The sequence below is a fragment of the Pipistrellus kuhlii genome, unplaced genomic scaffold (assembly GCF_014108245.1).
Source record: "Pipistrellus kuhlii isolate mPipKuh1 unplaced genomic scaffold, mPipKuh1.p scaffold_m20_p_5, whole genome shotgun sequence".
NCBI lineage: Eukaryota > Metazoa > Chordata > Mammalia > Chiroptera > Vespertilionidae > Pipistrellus > Pipistrellus kuhlii.
In genome coordinates, this window is record NW_023425551.1 from 79,931,766 (window position 1) to 79,944,333 (window position 12,568).

General features: G+C 36.9%; 1 protein-coding gene across 5 annotated transcripts in view; it reads left to right on the forward strand.

Annotated features, from left to right (window-relative positions):
- SRPK1 (SRSF protein kinase 1) overlaps window positions 1–12,568 on the forward strand; it is a 71,049-nt gene that overhangs the window by 23,507 nt on the left and 34,974 nt on the right. For all 5 annotated transcript variants that reach the window (XR_004983574.2, XM_045573348.1, XM_036413186.2 and 2 more), the window contains exons 5-6: window positions 840–927; window positions 1,923–2,010. Coding sequence is in view for 4 of the 5 variants with exons in the window: in XM_045573348.1 (XP_045429304.1) it covers window positions 840–927; window positions 1,923–2,010 (176 nt within the window). In the remaining variant the exon portion in view is untranslated. The remainder of the gene's footprint in view (window positions 1–839; window positions 928–1,922; window positions 2,011–12,568) is intronic.

Sequence of the window (12,568 nt, forward strand, 5' to 3'; positions counted from 1 at the left end):
ACTAAATAGTTAAGTATTGCATGTTTTAAAAGTTCTTGTAGCATACCAGTTGAAAATCGATGCCCTTTTTTTAAAAACTGCCTAGAGCCATTTATGTATTTATCACATCATTTTCAAGCCATACAAAATTATCACCTTAAAAATTAGCCTGCTATTTTTGTCAAACATTTCATTAAATCACCCCTAATGCTTTAACTGGGACACACTAAATAATGGCCCACAGGTTGGACATTTTTTACCCCTGCCGTAAACAAACCTATGACATTTTCTTATATTTTCTTTTGATAACAGATTTGCCCGGTCATACACTCTAAAACTATTCTCTACATAAAAATCAATTATCATGGGGTGTTTACCTAAAAGTGTACCACCTAATCTCTAATGAGAACAATAATTGCTATCTATGTACCTTTTTTTTTTTTTTTCTTAGTTTATTTTCACCCTATTTTTTTCATCTGGCTTCTTATAGGAAAGTACAATACTATAGCTTTTAACCCTTTATCTTTTGCCAGGTAGACTAGATACTTCAGATTTCGTGGGATTCCTCCCCTTATCCATCCTCTTTTTTTATGGTTTTCCTTGGTTTCAGGAAGACATTAAGAAGATAGATTTTAACTTAGAAAAAATGTTGAGTTACTGCTATTACCCAAGAACAGATTTTCTTTCTATAAATTAAACCTGGCCAGTTAATTGCTGGGTACAAATGATCTCTGTATTTGAGTACAAGGTAACAGTGAAATCAATATTTGTATTTTTGTCACTGCCTCCCATTATATAGAAATCTTAGCTTCCTAAAGTAAGGGAGGACATTTAGTCCTAACTGTCTGTCTGTTTCTCAGGGGAAAGAAGTTTGTAGCCATGAAAGTAGTTAAAAGTGCTGAACATTATACTGAAACAGCATTAGATGAAATCCGGTTGCTGAAATCAGTGAGTATTATTAGAGCATATGTGAACTGTGAAGTATTAAATAAAGTTTTATTGAATTAAGTCATACAAAGTGTAATTCTTTAGCATGGCTAATATTTACTATGAAGTTTCAGTATCTTTAAAGAAGTAGAGGAAGACAACAATATTTATACATTCTGTGCATGTCGAAGGGAACTGATGGAATATGCTCTCATGCCCCCATTCACATCGAAAAAATCTTTCAAATAAAAATGTTTATTGAACATGTTTTATGTGTCAGCACAAGAATGTTTTTCTTTCCTACTATGGTTAAAAGGAAAGTTCTGCTAATAATTAAATACCTATTTTTAGGTTTTTAGATATTATAAAAAATAAACATTGTATTAATTCCTTTACTCTTGGAAACAAGTACATTTAGCAAAAATTTGCTTTCTGTTTTATTAGAAAATTTCAATGTAGTAGAAGGAGCTTAAAGTCAGAGTTAGAAAACTTAGGTCTTAGGATCAGCTGTATCATATGCTCCAACTCATCATTTTCTTATTCTGAACTTTAAATGTTTCATTTCTAAGATGACGATGTTAGACCAGGAAGTACTTTTCAAAGAATCAATCTGTGACAAAAGGAGGAGGTTTGTACCCAAAAGTAACTTACTGTATTGCTTCCTTCATTCAGAAAGTTTTTCTTTGAACAAAAACATCAACTTGAATAAACGATGTGGTTTGTGCTGCGGTAGATTCATCCTGCCAAAGCTTAATTGCTCGGAGCCTGGTGACCAACAGTTAATTTAGGAATTGTACTTCGAGTAGAAAAATGGTTGATTTAGTGTAATAACTTTTTTTGGATGCATTTCCTTTTGTGAATTAAGTTCTTTATTTTAGCTATTAAAATTTTAATGTTTTTTCTCATAAATTTGCTGTTTCTTGGAGTGCTTAATCTTTTGTTTTATTTGCTGCAGGTAGCCATTTGGCTTATTTCAGTGCTTTCCTGTATTACTAAATACTGTCTTCCCCATATAGGTGCGAAATTCAGACCCTAATGATCCAAATAAAGAAATGGTTGTTCAACTGCTAGATGACTTTAAAATATCAGGAGTTAACGGAACACGTATCCTTTTTAAAAACTATTGAAAAATAAATCATAAATTAACTTTATCCCCAAAAAGGAACCAGATTTGTATAAATAGCATTGGTCTCTTTTCTGAAGGCAAACTAAAATAAAATTACTTTCTTTTATTATATATTTCTGACCACATATCTGTCTCTATATATTAGGATATTTCAGGGTATTATTTTAGGCTTTCCCCTTTTTCAGCCCAATTAAGCCAAAGTGAAAATAACCTTTTTAGAAAATAGCCTTGTATTATTAAGAGGAGGTCCTATGATTTTTATCAGTTCAGAAATTTTAATGAAAGTAATTTTTCATGATAAATTCTGGGTAAACATTGAAGAGGTTGTGAGTGTAGTTTAATGTTTAGAATCTAAACATGTGATTGTTCACATACTATCAGTGAAAAAAACTGACTTGTTTTATGATTTTTTCTGGATTCTTAGAACTTTATAGTTGGGAGGAAGCTCAGCTGATTTTCTTTAAGAGTTAATTTCAGAGTGACATGCAGTGAACTAATTGAAAAGTTGTAACAGCTTTGTTAATAAAGGTCTATCAGATTTTTTCAGAATGATAGTGTCTCGGATTGGAGAATCTAAAACTGCCTATTCATAAGCTACTTAAAAATGTAAAGAAAAGACATTTTATATATCATTCTCTTTCCCCTAAATGTTCAACTTCTCTTAACATTCTTAATTGCAAGCGATGATCTTTTTTTAAGGAGACAGACTACGTATGGCTCTGTAGTTTCATGTGAACGATGGTAAGAGGTTTGAACAGAGATGCAAAAAAAAAAAAGATGAGAAAGCAGAGAGAACAGGTGATGTGAAAATATTTTATCTGTCATTCTGTAGTTAGTTGTGAGTTATTTCTTTGAGTAAAAATTACATTCCTGCTCCCTTTGTAAGAATCATCCCATTTTAAAACAGTAGTTGGGTCCATTGTGGTCACTTTTTAGTTGGCTTACTGTGTATGTGTGTTTTCAAATTAGTAGGAAGGCTAACCAAGAAATAAAAACATACACAGGATCTCATGATGGCCATTAATTGTTTCCTTATTATTTGATATTGTACCAGATTTCTCTACTAATTTGGGAATGTTACAAATAAAACTATGGACATATTCTAATAATATTCTCTCCTTAGTTATGCTGATTGACTTTATTTGTCCCAAAGCTAGAAGACTTTTTGAAAATTATTGAAATATCTTAGTATACTGATTTGAATTTCAAATTCCAAGGTATTTTCAAAACTTACCAGGTGGTTTCTCTGTAGCTTCTATTCCTTTAGTCCCTATTTTATTCATTTCTTTCTTTGTCCTTAGCCATTTCCCTCTGCACTTCCTCCTACTTGGCTTTCTTGGCTACTGATTATCTGCTGCTAAAGATTGAAAAGGATAAAACTCAGAGCATTGAGTAAAGGATTAATGGGTTGGTCTCCTGCCCCTCATCTCTTTTCACTGCGCAGACATATTTCATGAAATTATACATCTGCCTTTCTTTTTGTATACTGCTTTTTTCCCTGGAGTAGTAGCCTTTCTCATATCTATGTATTCTATTTATATAAAAGCCTAAGCAACTGGTCAGCTGGTTGCTATGATGCATGTTGACCATCAGGAGAAGACCCTTATCCCAGGAGCTGCCCCCTTTCCCCCCCCCAGTGGTCAATGCACACCCAGAGCCAAGCTTCCACGGTTCCTCCCTCCTGGCCAGCTGGCAACCCTTCCCCCATTAGCCCTGATCGCCAGCCAGGCAGAGACCCCACCCATGCCAAATTTGTGCACCAGGCCTCTAGTTGAAATATAAAGAGTCCTGAGCTAGAAAGTTAGTTATGTAGACTTCAGTATCAATTGGTTCATTCTACTTCTGTGGGTAGTGAGAGGAATGACTAAGAAGGAACAGCTGGTCTGTACATAATATGGACACTAGCCAGTGAGTATCATTTTTGGCCATCTATGTGATCTATATCTTTAGGATACTTTTTTCCCCCTAGTACGTATTTTGCTAGCTCCTCTTGTTCAGAATGCACACTAAATGTGGCTCTTACCTCATTTAATATTCTTTTGTTTTCCTTTACACCACCTTCCTCAAAAATGTTTTTTCATATATCTTTTTGATATTTTATCCAATTATTTTTGTTTTCTAAGCTACCAAGTATTTGGTCAGTTTCATATCACTCCTTCAAATTAAAACAACATTGTTGCCAAATTGCAGTGCTGCTTTCAATAAATAAAAGTTAAGATTGAAAACTAAGAATATACCATATTTTTCGAACCATAAGACGCACTTTTATCCCCCAGAAGTGGGGGGGAAAAGTCCCTGCGTCTTATGGTCCAAATATAGCCTACACATATACTTTTAAAAAAAAGTTTTTTTACTTGCCCGGCTCTGTGTGGTCTCTGTGTGCTTGCCCGGCTCTAAAATGGTTCTAAATGCTGCTGTTTACTTTACAGGGTTGATTACATGTGTTTATGACTGTGATGTTGGGTTTTAATGCACATAAAATATTTTAGGACACTATTTGTTTCAGAATCTTTTTTTCTTCATTTCCCTTCTCTAAAAACTGGTGTGTCTTATGGTCCGGTGCGTCTTATGGTCCGAAAAATACGGTAAGCAAATAAAAATTCTGTTCCCGCCGAAACCGGTTTGGCTCAGTGGATAGATCGTCGGCCTGTGGACTGAAAGGTCCCAGGTTCGATTCCAGTCAAGGGCATGTACCTTGGTTGTGGGCACATCCCCAGTGGGGGGTGTGCAAGAGGCAGCTGATCAATGATTCTCTCTCATTGATGTCTCTAACTCTCTCTGTTTCTATCCATCTCTCTGTAAAAAATCAATAAAATATATATATATTTTTTTTTAAATTCTGTTCCCTGCATTTTCTATATCTGTATCTATTGTTGAAAGGATTACCTGTGTCTTCCTCTTTACCCCTTTAAACCCCTACCTTCCCACTCCAGCACCCTCACCAGGCCTTTACCATACTATTGTCTGTATCCATGGGTTATGTATATATGCATATAAATTCTTTAGTTAATTTCTTCACAGGCTCTCCTCTGAGAATTATCAGTCTGTTGCATGCTTCTATCTCTTGAGTCTATTTTGTTGGTTAGTTTATGTTGTTCGTTAGATTCCACATGTAAGTGAAATCATGTGATATTTGTCTGTCTCTGACTGGCTTATTTCTCTTAGCACAATACTCTCCAGGTCCCTTCATATTGTTTCAAAGGGTAAGAGGTTCTTCTTTTTTATAACTGCATAGTATTCCATTGTGTAATTGTATCACAAATTCTTTATCCACTCAGTTACTGATGGACACTTGGGCTGTTTCCAGATCTTAGCTATCCTATATAACAAAAGCCTAATATGCTAGGTGCCTGGTCTGTTCAATCAAAATGTAATATGCTAATGATATGCTAAGGCCGCTCAACCAATTGCTGTGATGTGTACTGACCACAAAGGGGCAGATGCTCCAACTGGTAGGTTACCTTGCTGCTGGGGTCCAGCCAATTGGGGACTGAGTGAGGTGGGCCAGGCACACCCTGGCGCCCTCCTACATCCCTCCTCGGCTCCTGTCATCCACCGGTGGGGTCCCTTTGCTGGCCTGAGCCCTCTTGCAATCTAGGAGCCCATGGGGGATGTCAGAGAGCCAGTTTCTGCCTGATCCTGCAGGCCAGGTCAAGGGACCCCACTGATGCATGAATTAGTGCACCATGCCTCTAGTTGTATATAACACTGCTATGAACATAGAGGTTCATATATTCTTTCTGATTGATGCTTCGGATTCTTCGAATATATTCTTAGAAGTGGGATTACTGGGTCAAAGGGCAGTTCCATTTTTAATTTTTTTTAAAGAAACTCTATACTGTTTTCCATAGTGGTTGTACCAGTCTGTATTCCCACCAACAGTGTACTAGGGTTCCTTTTTCTCCACATCCTCACCAGCACTTGCTGGTTTATTTATTTTATTTGTTTTAAATATATTTTATTGATTTTTTTTTACAGAGAGGAAGGGAGAGCTATAGAGAGTTAGAAACATTGATCAGCTCCCTCCTTCACACTTTCCACGGGGATGTGCCCGCAACCAAGGTACATGCCCTTGACCGGACTCAAACTTGGGACCTTCCAGTTCACAGGCCAGCTCTCTATCCACTGAGCCAAACTGGTTAGGGCTGTTGATTTATTGATAATAACCATTCTGGCCTGTGTGAGGTGGTACCTCATTGTCATTTTACTAGTAATTTGCATCTCTGATGATTAGTAACATTGTCATGTCTCTTGGCCATTTGTATAGAGAAATGTCTATTTAGGTCCCTTGTTCATTTTTTAATTGAATTATTTGTCTTTTGTTGAGTTGTATGAATACTTTATGAATTTTGGAAATTAACTCCTTACCAGGTGTTTCATTGGCAAATATGCTCTCCCATACAATGAATTCCCTTTTTATTTTGATGCTGGTTACCGAAGCGTTTTAGTTTGAGATAGTCCTATTTATTTTTTCTTTCTTTTGCCCTCTCCATAGAAAATGCTATGTGAGGTGTCTGATATTGTGCTGCCTGTGGTTTTACAACTTAGATTTAAGTCTGTTAGCCATTTTGAGTTCTTGTGTATGTTGTAAGTTAATGATATAGTTTCATTTTTTGGCATTTACCTGTCCAATGCAAAAAGAGACGGTCTTTACTCCATTGTATGCTCTTGCCTCCTTTGGCAAATATGTGTGTGTGTGTGTGTGTGTGTGTGTGTGTGTGTGTGTGTATAAATTATATTTTATTGATTTTCCACAGATAGGAAGGGAGAGGGATAGAAAACTAGAAACATTGATGAGAGAGAAACATCGACCAGCTGCCTCCTGCACATCCCCTACTAGGGATGTGCCCGCAACCAATGTACATGCCCTTGTCTGGAATTGAACCTGGGACCCTCAGTCCGCAGACCGACGCTCTATTCACTGAGCCAACTGGTTTTGGCTCCTTTGTCAAATATTGAGTGTAATGGCTTGAGTTGATTTCTGGATTTTTCTGATCTGTTCTATTGATTTATATGCTTGTTCTTGTGCCAGTACCAGGCTATTTAGATTACAGTAGCTTTGTGGTATAGTTTGATGAAACCTGTACTATGATCCCTCTAACTTTGTTATTCTTTCTCAAAATTGATGCAGCTATTTGGGTTCTTTTTTTATTCCATATAAATTTTTGGAGTATTTGTTATAGATCTATGAAATATGCCATTGGTGTTTTAATAGGGATTTCACTTAATCTATAGATTGCTTTGGGTAGTATAGACATTTTCATTATGTTAATTCTACCAATCCATGACTATGGTATATTCTTCCCCTTGTTTATATCTACTTCTATCTCTTTTATCAACATTTTGTAGTTTTTCAAGGACAGATCTTTTACCTCCCTGTAACATTTATTCCTAAGTATCTTATTATTTTTGTTGAAATGGTAAATGACATTGTTTTTTTTTTAGTTTCTGAGAGTTCATTATTGGTGTGTAAAAATGCCATTGATTTTTGGGTGTAGGTAGATAGGAGAATCGGTAGAATCCTATTTTCTTTACATTAGCCAGAAAACAGAGATTTAGAAAGTTTAGACACTTGATCCAACCGAAAAGAATTGAGAAATGGTGGACCTTAAAAATAATTTAAGGTTTTCTCACTGTGCAGAATATAGTCCAACATTGCTACAGTTAAATATTTTACACTTATTTCTCTCAGGTTGATTTACAATAATAATCTACTTCATGGTGATATTTACTGCTGTGTTGTTGACAATTACCTGAAGGAAAGTTGGAGTGCTTCACTAGGCTGGAAAAAGTTTAGCTAAATTAGAAAACAGCTTATACAACTAAATAAAAGGAAAATGAATGATCCAATTTAAAAAATGGGCACTGGACCTAAATAGAATATTTTCAAAAGAAGACGGAAGGCACATGAAAACATGCTCAAAGTCAGTAATTATCAGAGAGATGCAAATCAAAACAACAATGCGGTACCATCTCACATCTGTCAGAATAGCCAACATCAACAAATCAACAAATGACAAGTGTTGGCGAGGTTGTGGAGAAAAAGGAACCCTCGTGCACTGCTGGTGGGAATGCAGACTGGTGCAACCACTGTGGAGAACAGTGTGGAGTTTCCTCAAAAAACTGAAAATGGAACTCCCATTTGACCCAGTAATCCCACTCCTAAGAATATATCCCAAGAAACTAGAAACACCAGTCAGAAAGGATATATGTACCCCTATGTTCATAGCAGCACAATCTACAATAGCTAGAATCTGGAAACAGCCTAGGTGCCTGTCAGCAGATGATTGGATCAAAAACCATGGTACATCTACACAAATGGAATACTATGCTGCCATAAAAAAGAAGGAATTCTCATCATTTGCAGCAACCTGGATAGAATTGGAGAACATCATGCTGAATGAAATAAGCCAATCAATGAAAGAGAAATACCACATGACCTCACTCATTTATGGATAATAAAGAACATTATAAACTGATGAACCAAAAGATAGATATAGAGACAGTAAAGCAACAAGCAGACTGTCAAATTACAGCAGGGAGGGGAGGAAGATCTGGGGGAGATAAGAGATCAACCAAAGGACTTGTATACATGCATATAAGTACAACCAATGGACACAAAACTCTGGGGAGGGAGGGTATGTATGGGAGTCGGGGGCAATGTTAGAATATGTACACAATAATTTAATAAAATTAAAAATAGAAAACAGGTCTAAGCAAGTTTATGTATATCTATATATATATATATATATATATACACACACAAAGCTCTTGCAGGCGCCAATTGCACACGTGTATTTCAATCTGTCATTGTCAATTGTGAATTTGGTTGACACTTCTATTATAGAGAAAGGGCGAATAGTAATACTAAAATATTTCTTCTGATTTCCTTTCAATGTGCATGAATCCGTGCAGGGCACTAGTGTGAAGAAGAATGGTGAAAGCAAGCAACCCTGCCTTGTTCCTGTTCTTAAGGGAAATGCTTGTAGTCTTTGCCCATTGAGTATGATATTGACTATAGGTTTGTCATATGTGGCCTTTATTGTGTTGAAGTATGATCCCTCTATTCCCACTTTGTAGAGAGTTTTTATCAAAATATGTGTGTTGGGCCAAGCTGGTATGGCTCAGTAGATGAACTTCAAACTATGAAGCAAGAGTTCAGGGCACATGCCCAGATTGCAGGCTCAATTGCAGGCTCAGTGAGGGGCATGCAGGAGGCAGCTGATCAGTGATTCTCTTTCATCATTGATGTGTTGTTGTTGTTTTTTCTCTCCCTTTCCTGTCTTCTCTCTGAAATAAAAATTTTTTTAATTATTTTTTTTAATGTGTGTTTGATTCTGTGGAGTTTTTTTCTGTTCTATTGATATGATCATGTGATATTTGTCTTTTAATTTGCTTATGTGATGTATCACACTTATTGATTTGTGAATATTGTGTCAGTCTTGTATCCCTGGAGTAAATCCTACTTGGTCATGGTGTATGCTTGTTTTCATATATTGCTGGATCCGATTTGCTAATATTTTGTTGAGGATTTTAGCATCTATGTTTGTTCATCAGGAATATCAGGGATATTGGGCTGTAATTCTCTCTCTTTATAGTGTCGTCTTTATCTGGTTTTGGAATTAGGATAATTCTTGCCTCATAAAAAGATTTAATGTGTTCCTTCCTCTTGGATTTTTTGGAATAGTTTGATGAGGACAGGTGTTCTTTGAATATTTGGTAGAACTCTGCTATGAAGCCAACTGGGCCTGGACTATTGTTTGGTGGGAGTTTTTGTGGGGGTTTTTAATTATGGAGAGTTTTTTGTGGAGTTTTATTGATTTTTGTTTCTTTTTTATAGAGAGAGGAAAGGAGAAAAAGAGATAGAAACATTAATGTGCGAGAATTACGGATTGGCTGCCTCCTGCATGCTGCCCACTGGGGACTGAGCCTGCAATGCAGGCACGTGCCCTGACCAGAAATCAAAGTGGCAATCTCATAGTGCATGGGATGAGCCACACTGGATGGGTTGGGAGTTCTTTTTATTAAATTGCTTCAGTGTCATTGGTTGTTATCACCTATTAAGGTTTTCTGATTCTTCCTGACTGAGTTTTAGAAAATCATATTTTTATAGAAATTTGTCCATTTCATCCAGGTTGTCCAGCTTGTTTGCATATAGTTTTTACAGGTTTTTATTTATTTACTTATTTACGAACCTCTGTATTTCTGTTGTTACTTCGCCTCTTGCATTTTATTTATTTGGGTCCTCTCTGTTTTTTTATGAGTCTTGCTAAAGGTTCGTTAATCTTGTTTATCTTTAAAAAAAACAAACAGCTCTTTATAGAGATTCGTTGATCTCTATAATTGTTTCTTTAGTCTCTCTGTCATTTATTTCCACTCTGAACTTTATTATTTTCTCCCTTCTACTTTGTGGTTTTCTATTGTTCTTTTTCTAACTCTAAGTTGTAAGTTTAAATAGTTTTTTAGAAATTTTTTGTTTCTTCAGATAGGCTTCTAACTTCCCTCCCAATACCTCTTTGGTTGTGTCCTATAGACTTTGGGTTGTTTGGTGTTCATTTTCATTTGTTTCCAGGAAGTTTTTTTATTTCTTATTTGATCTCATTGGTAACCCAGTCATTATTTAATAACATGCTTTTTAGCTTCCATGTGTTTGAATGTTTTGGGGTATTTTTATTGTAGTTGATGTTTAGTATCATGCCATTGTGATACAAGAAGATGCTTGATATGATTTCAGTCTTTGTAAACTTTGATAGATTTAGTTTGTGTCCTAACATGTGGTTTATCTTTGAAAATGTCCTTTGTGCTCTTGAGAAGCATGTATGTTCTGCAGCTTTATGGTGAAATGTTCAGTAAATGTCAATAAATCCATGTGATCTCCCAACAAACAAAAGCCCAGACCCAGATAGCTTCATAGCAGAGTTTTACCAGAGTTTGTCATTTAGGGCCACTGCTTCCTTGTTGATTTTTTTCTTTTTTGTCTAGAACAATAGTCGGCAAACTTCAGCTCACAAGCCACGGTTTGCCTCTCTGTTGACTAATGAATTTGCCCACCACTGTCATATACTACTCTTTACCTGTTTGCATATAATATGCCACAATTGCCTCATCCTCACAGCTTCCAATTACATGGTAACATTTAATCTAGTCAGTGGTTGGCAAAATCTCTACCTCCTGATAATTTTGTGACCAATATTAGATATATTCTTTCATCCATAATTGTTTTTAGAATATACCGGTATGTCCAAAAGACAAGGTCTCTTAAAATACAACTTTAACACAATTATTATACCTAAAAATAATTGGGCATTGACCCATGAACTAGGTCACAGTTTGATTTCCAGTCAGGGCATGTGTATGGGTTGTGGGCTCAATCCCCAGTAGGAGGCTGCATGCAGGAGGCAGCCGATCAATCATTCTCTCTTGATGTTTCTATCTCTCTCTCTCTCCCCCTTCATATCTGAAATCAATAAAAAATATTATTTAATAAATTGGGACCAATTTATTTGTAATCCGGTATCAGTGAATGTTTCAGTCTCTCTACATGTCTCATTTTTTCTTTTTCTTATTTGAATCAGAATTCACATAATACCTTGACGGTTTTTTATAATTTGTCACATCAAGATGTTTCAGATTTATTTTGTACATTTCTTGTCCAAATCTGGAACCACCCATTTTTCTAAGCCCAACTCCTTTTATAGTGGGAAATGGCAAATAGAATCTCAGCACTAGGAGTGTATTTTGATACTGGGTTGATCACTGCTGTTACTTTTATAGGTTTTTTTTTGTTGTTGTTGTTGTTGTTTTTTTATCTGTTGTAAATAGCAAAACCTTCATTTGTTGTCCTTCCCTTTTTTGGGGGGGGCAGGGGAGGTGAGGGGGTCACTTCAAGTTACCCCTGCAGCTTACGCTGTGGGTGTTGCTTGGTTTGTATTTTTTTCTGTTTTTCACTTTGCATAGTAGTTTCTTTTGCTATGCCTTCAAGTTTACTAATCTTATTCGGCAGTGCCTTATCTGCCATTTATTCCATCCAGCATGCTTTCATCTCAAAAGTTCTATTTGGGTCTCCCTTTTATATCTTCTGCTAGAGGCCTGATGCATGAAATTCGTGGGGGGTTGGGGGGGGAGTAGGGGAGTCCCTCAGCCAAACCTGCACCCTCTCTGATCTGGGACGCCCTCGATGGATGTCCGACTGCCCGGGCCTAAATGGGCAGTTGGACATTCCTCACAATCCAGGACTGCTGGCTCCCAACTGCTCGCCTGCCTGCCTTCCTGATTGCACCTAACCACTTCTGCCTGCCAGCCTGATCACCCCCTAACCACTCCCATGCCAGCATGATTGATGTCTAACTGCTCTCCTGCCAGCCTGTTTGCTCCCAGCTTCCCTCCTCTGCTGGCCTGGTCACCCCTAACTGTCCTCCCCTGTAGGGTTGATGACCCACAACTGCCCTCCCTTAAGGCCTGCTCCCTCCCAGCTGCCCTCCCCTGCTGGCTATCTTGTGTCCACATAAGGACAAGATCTTTGACCACATGGGCATA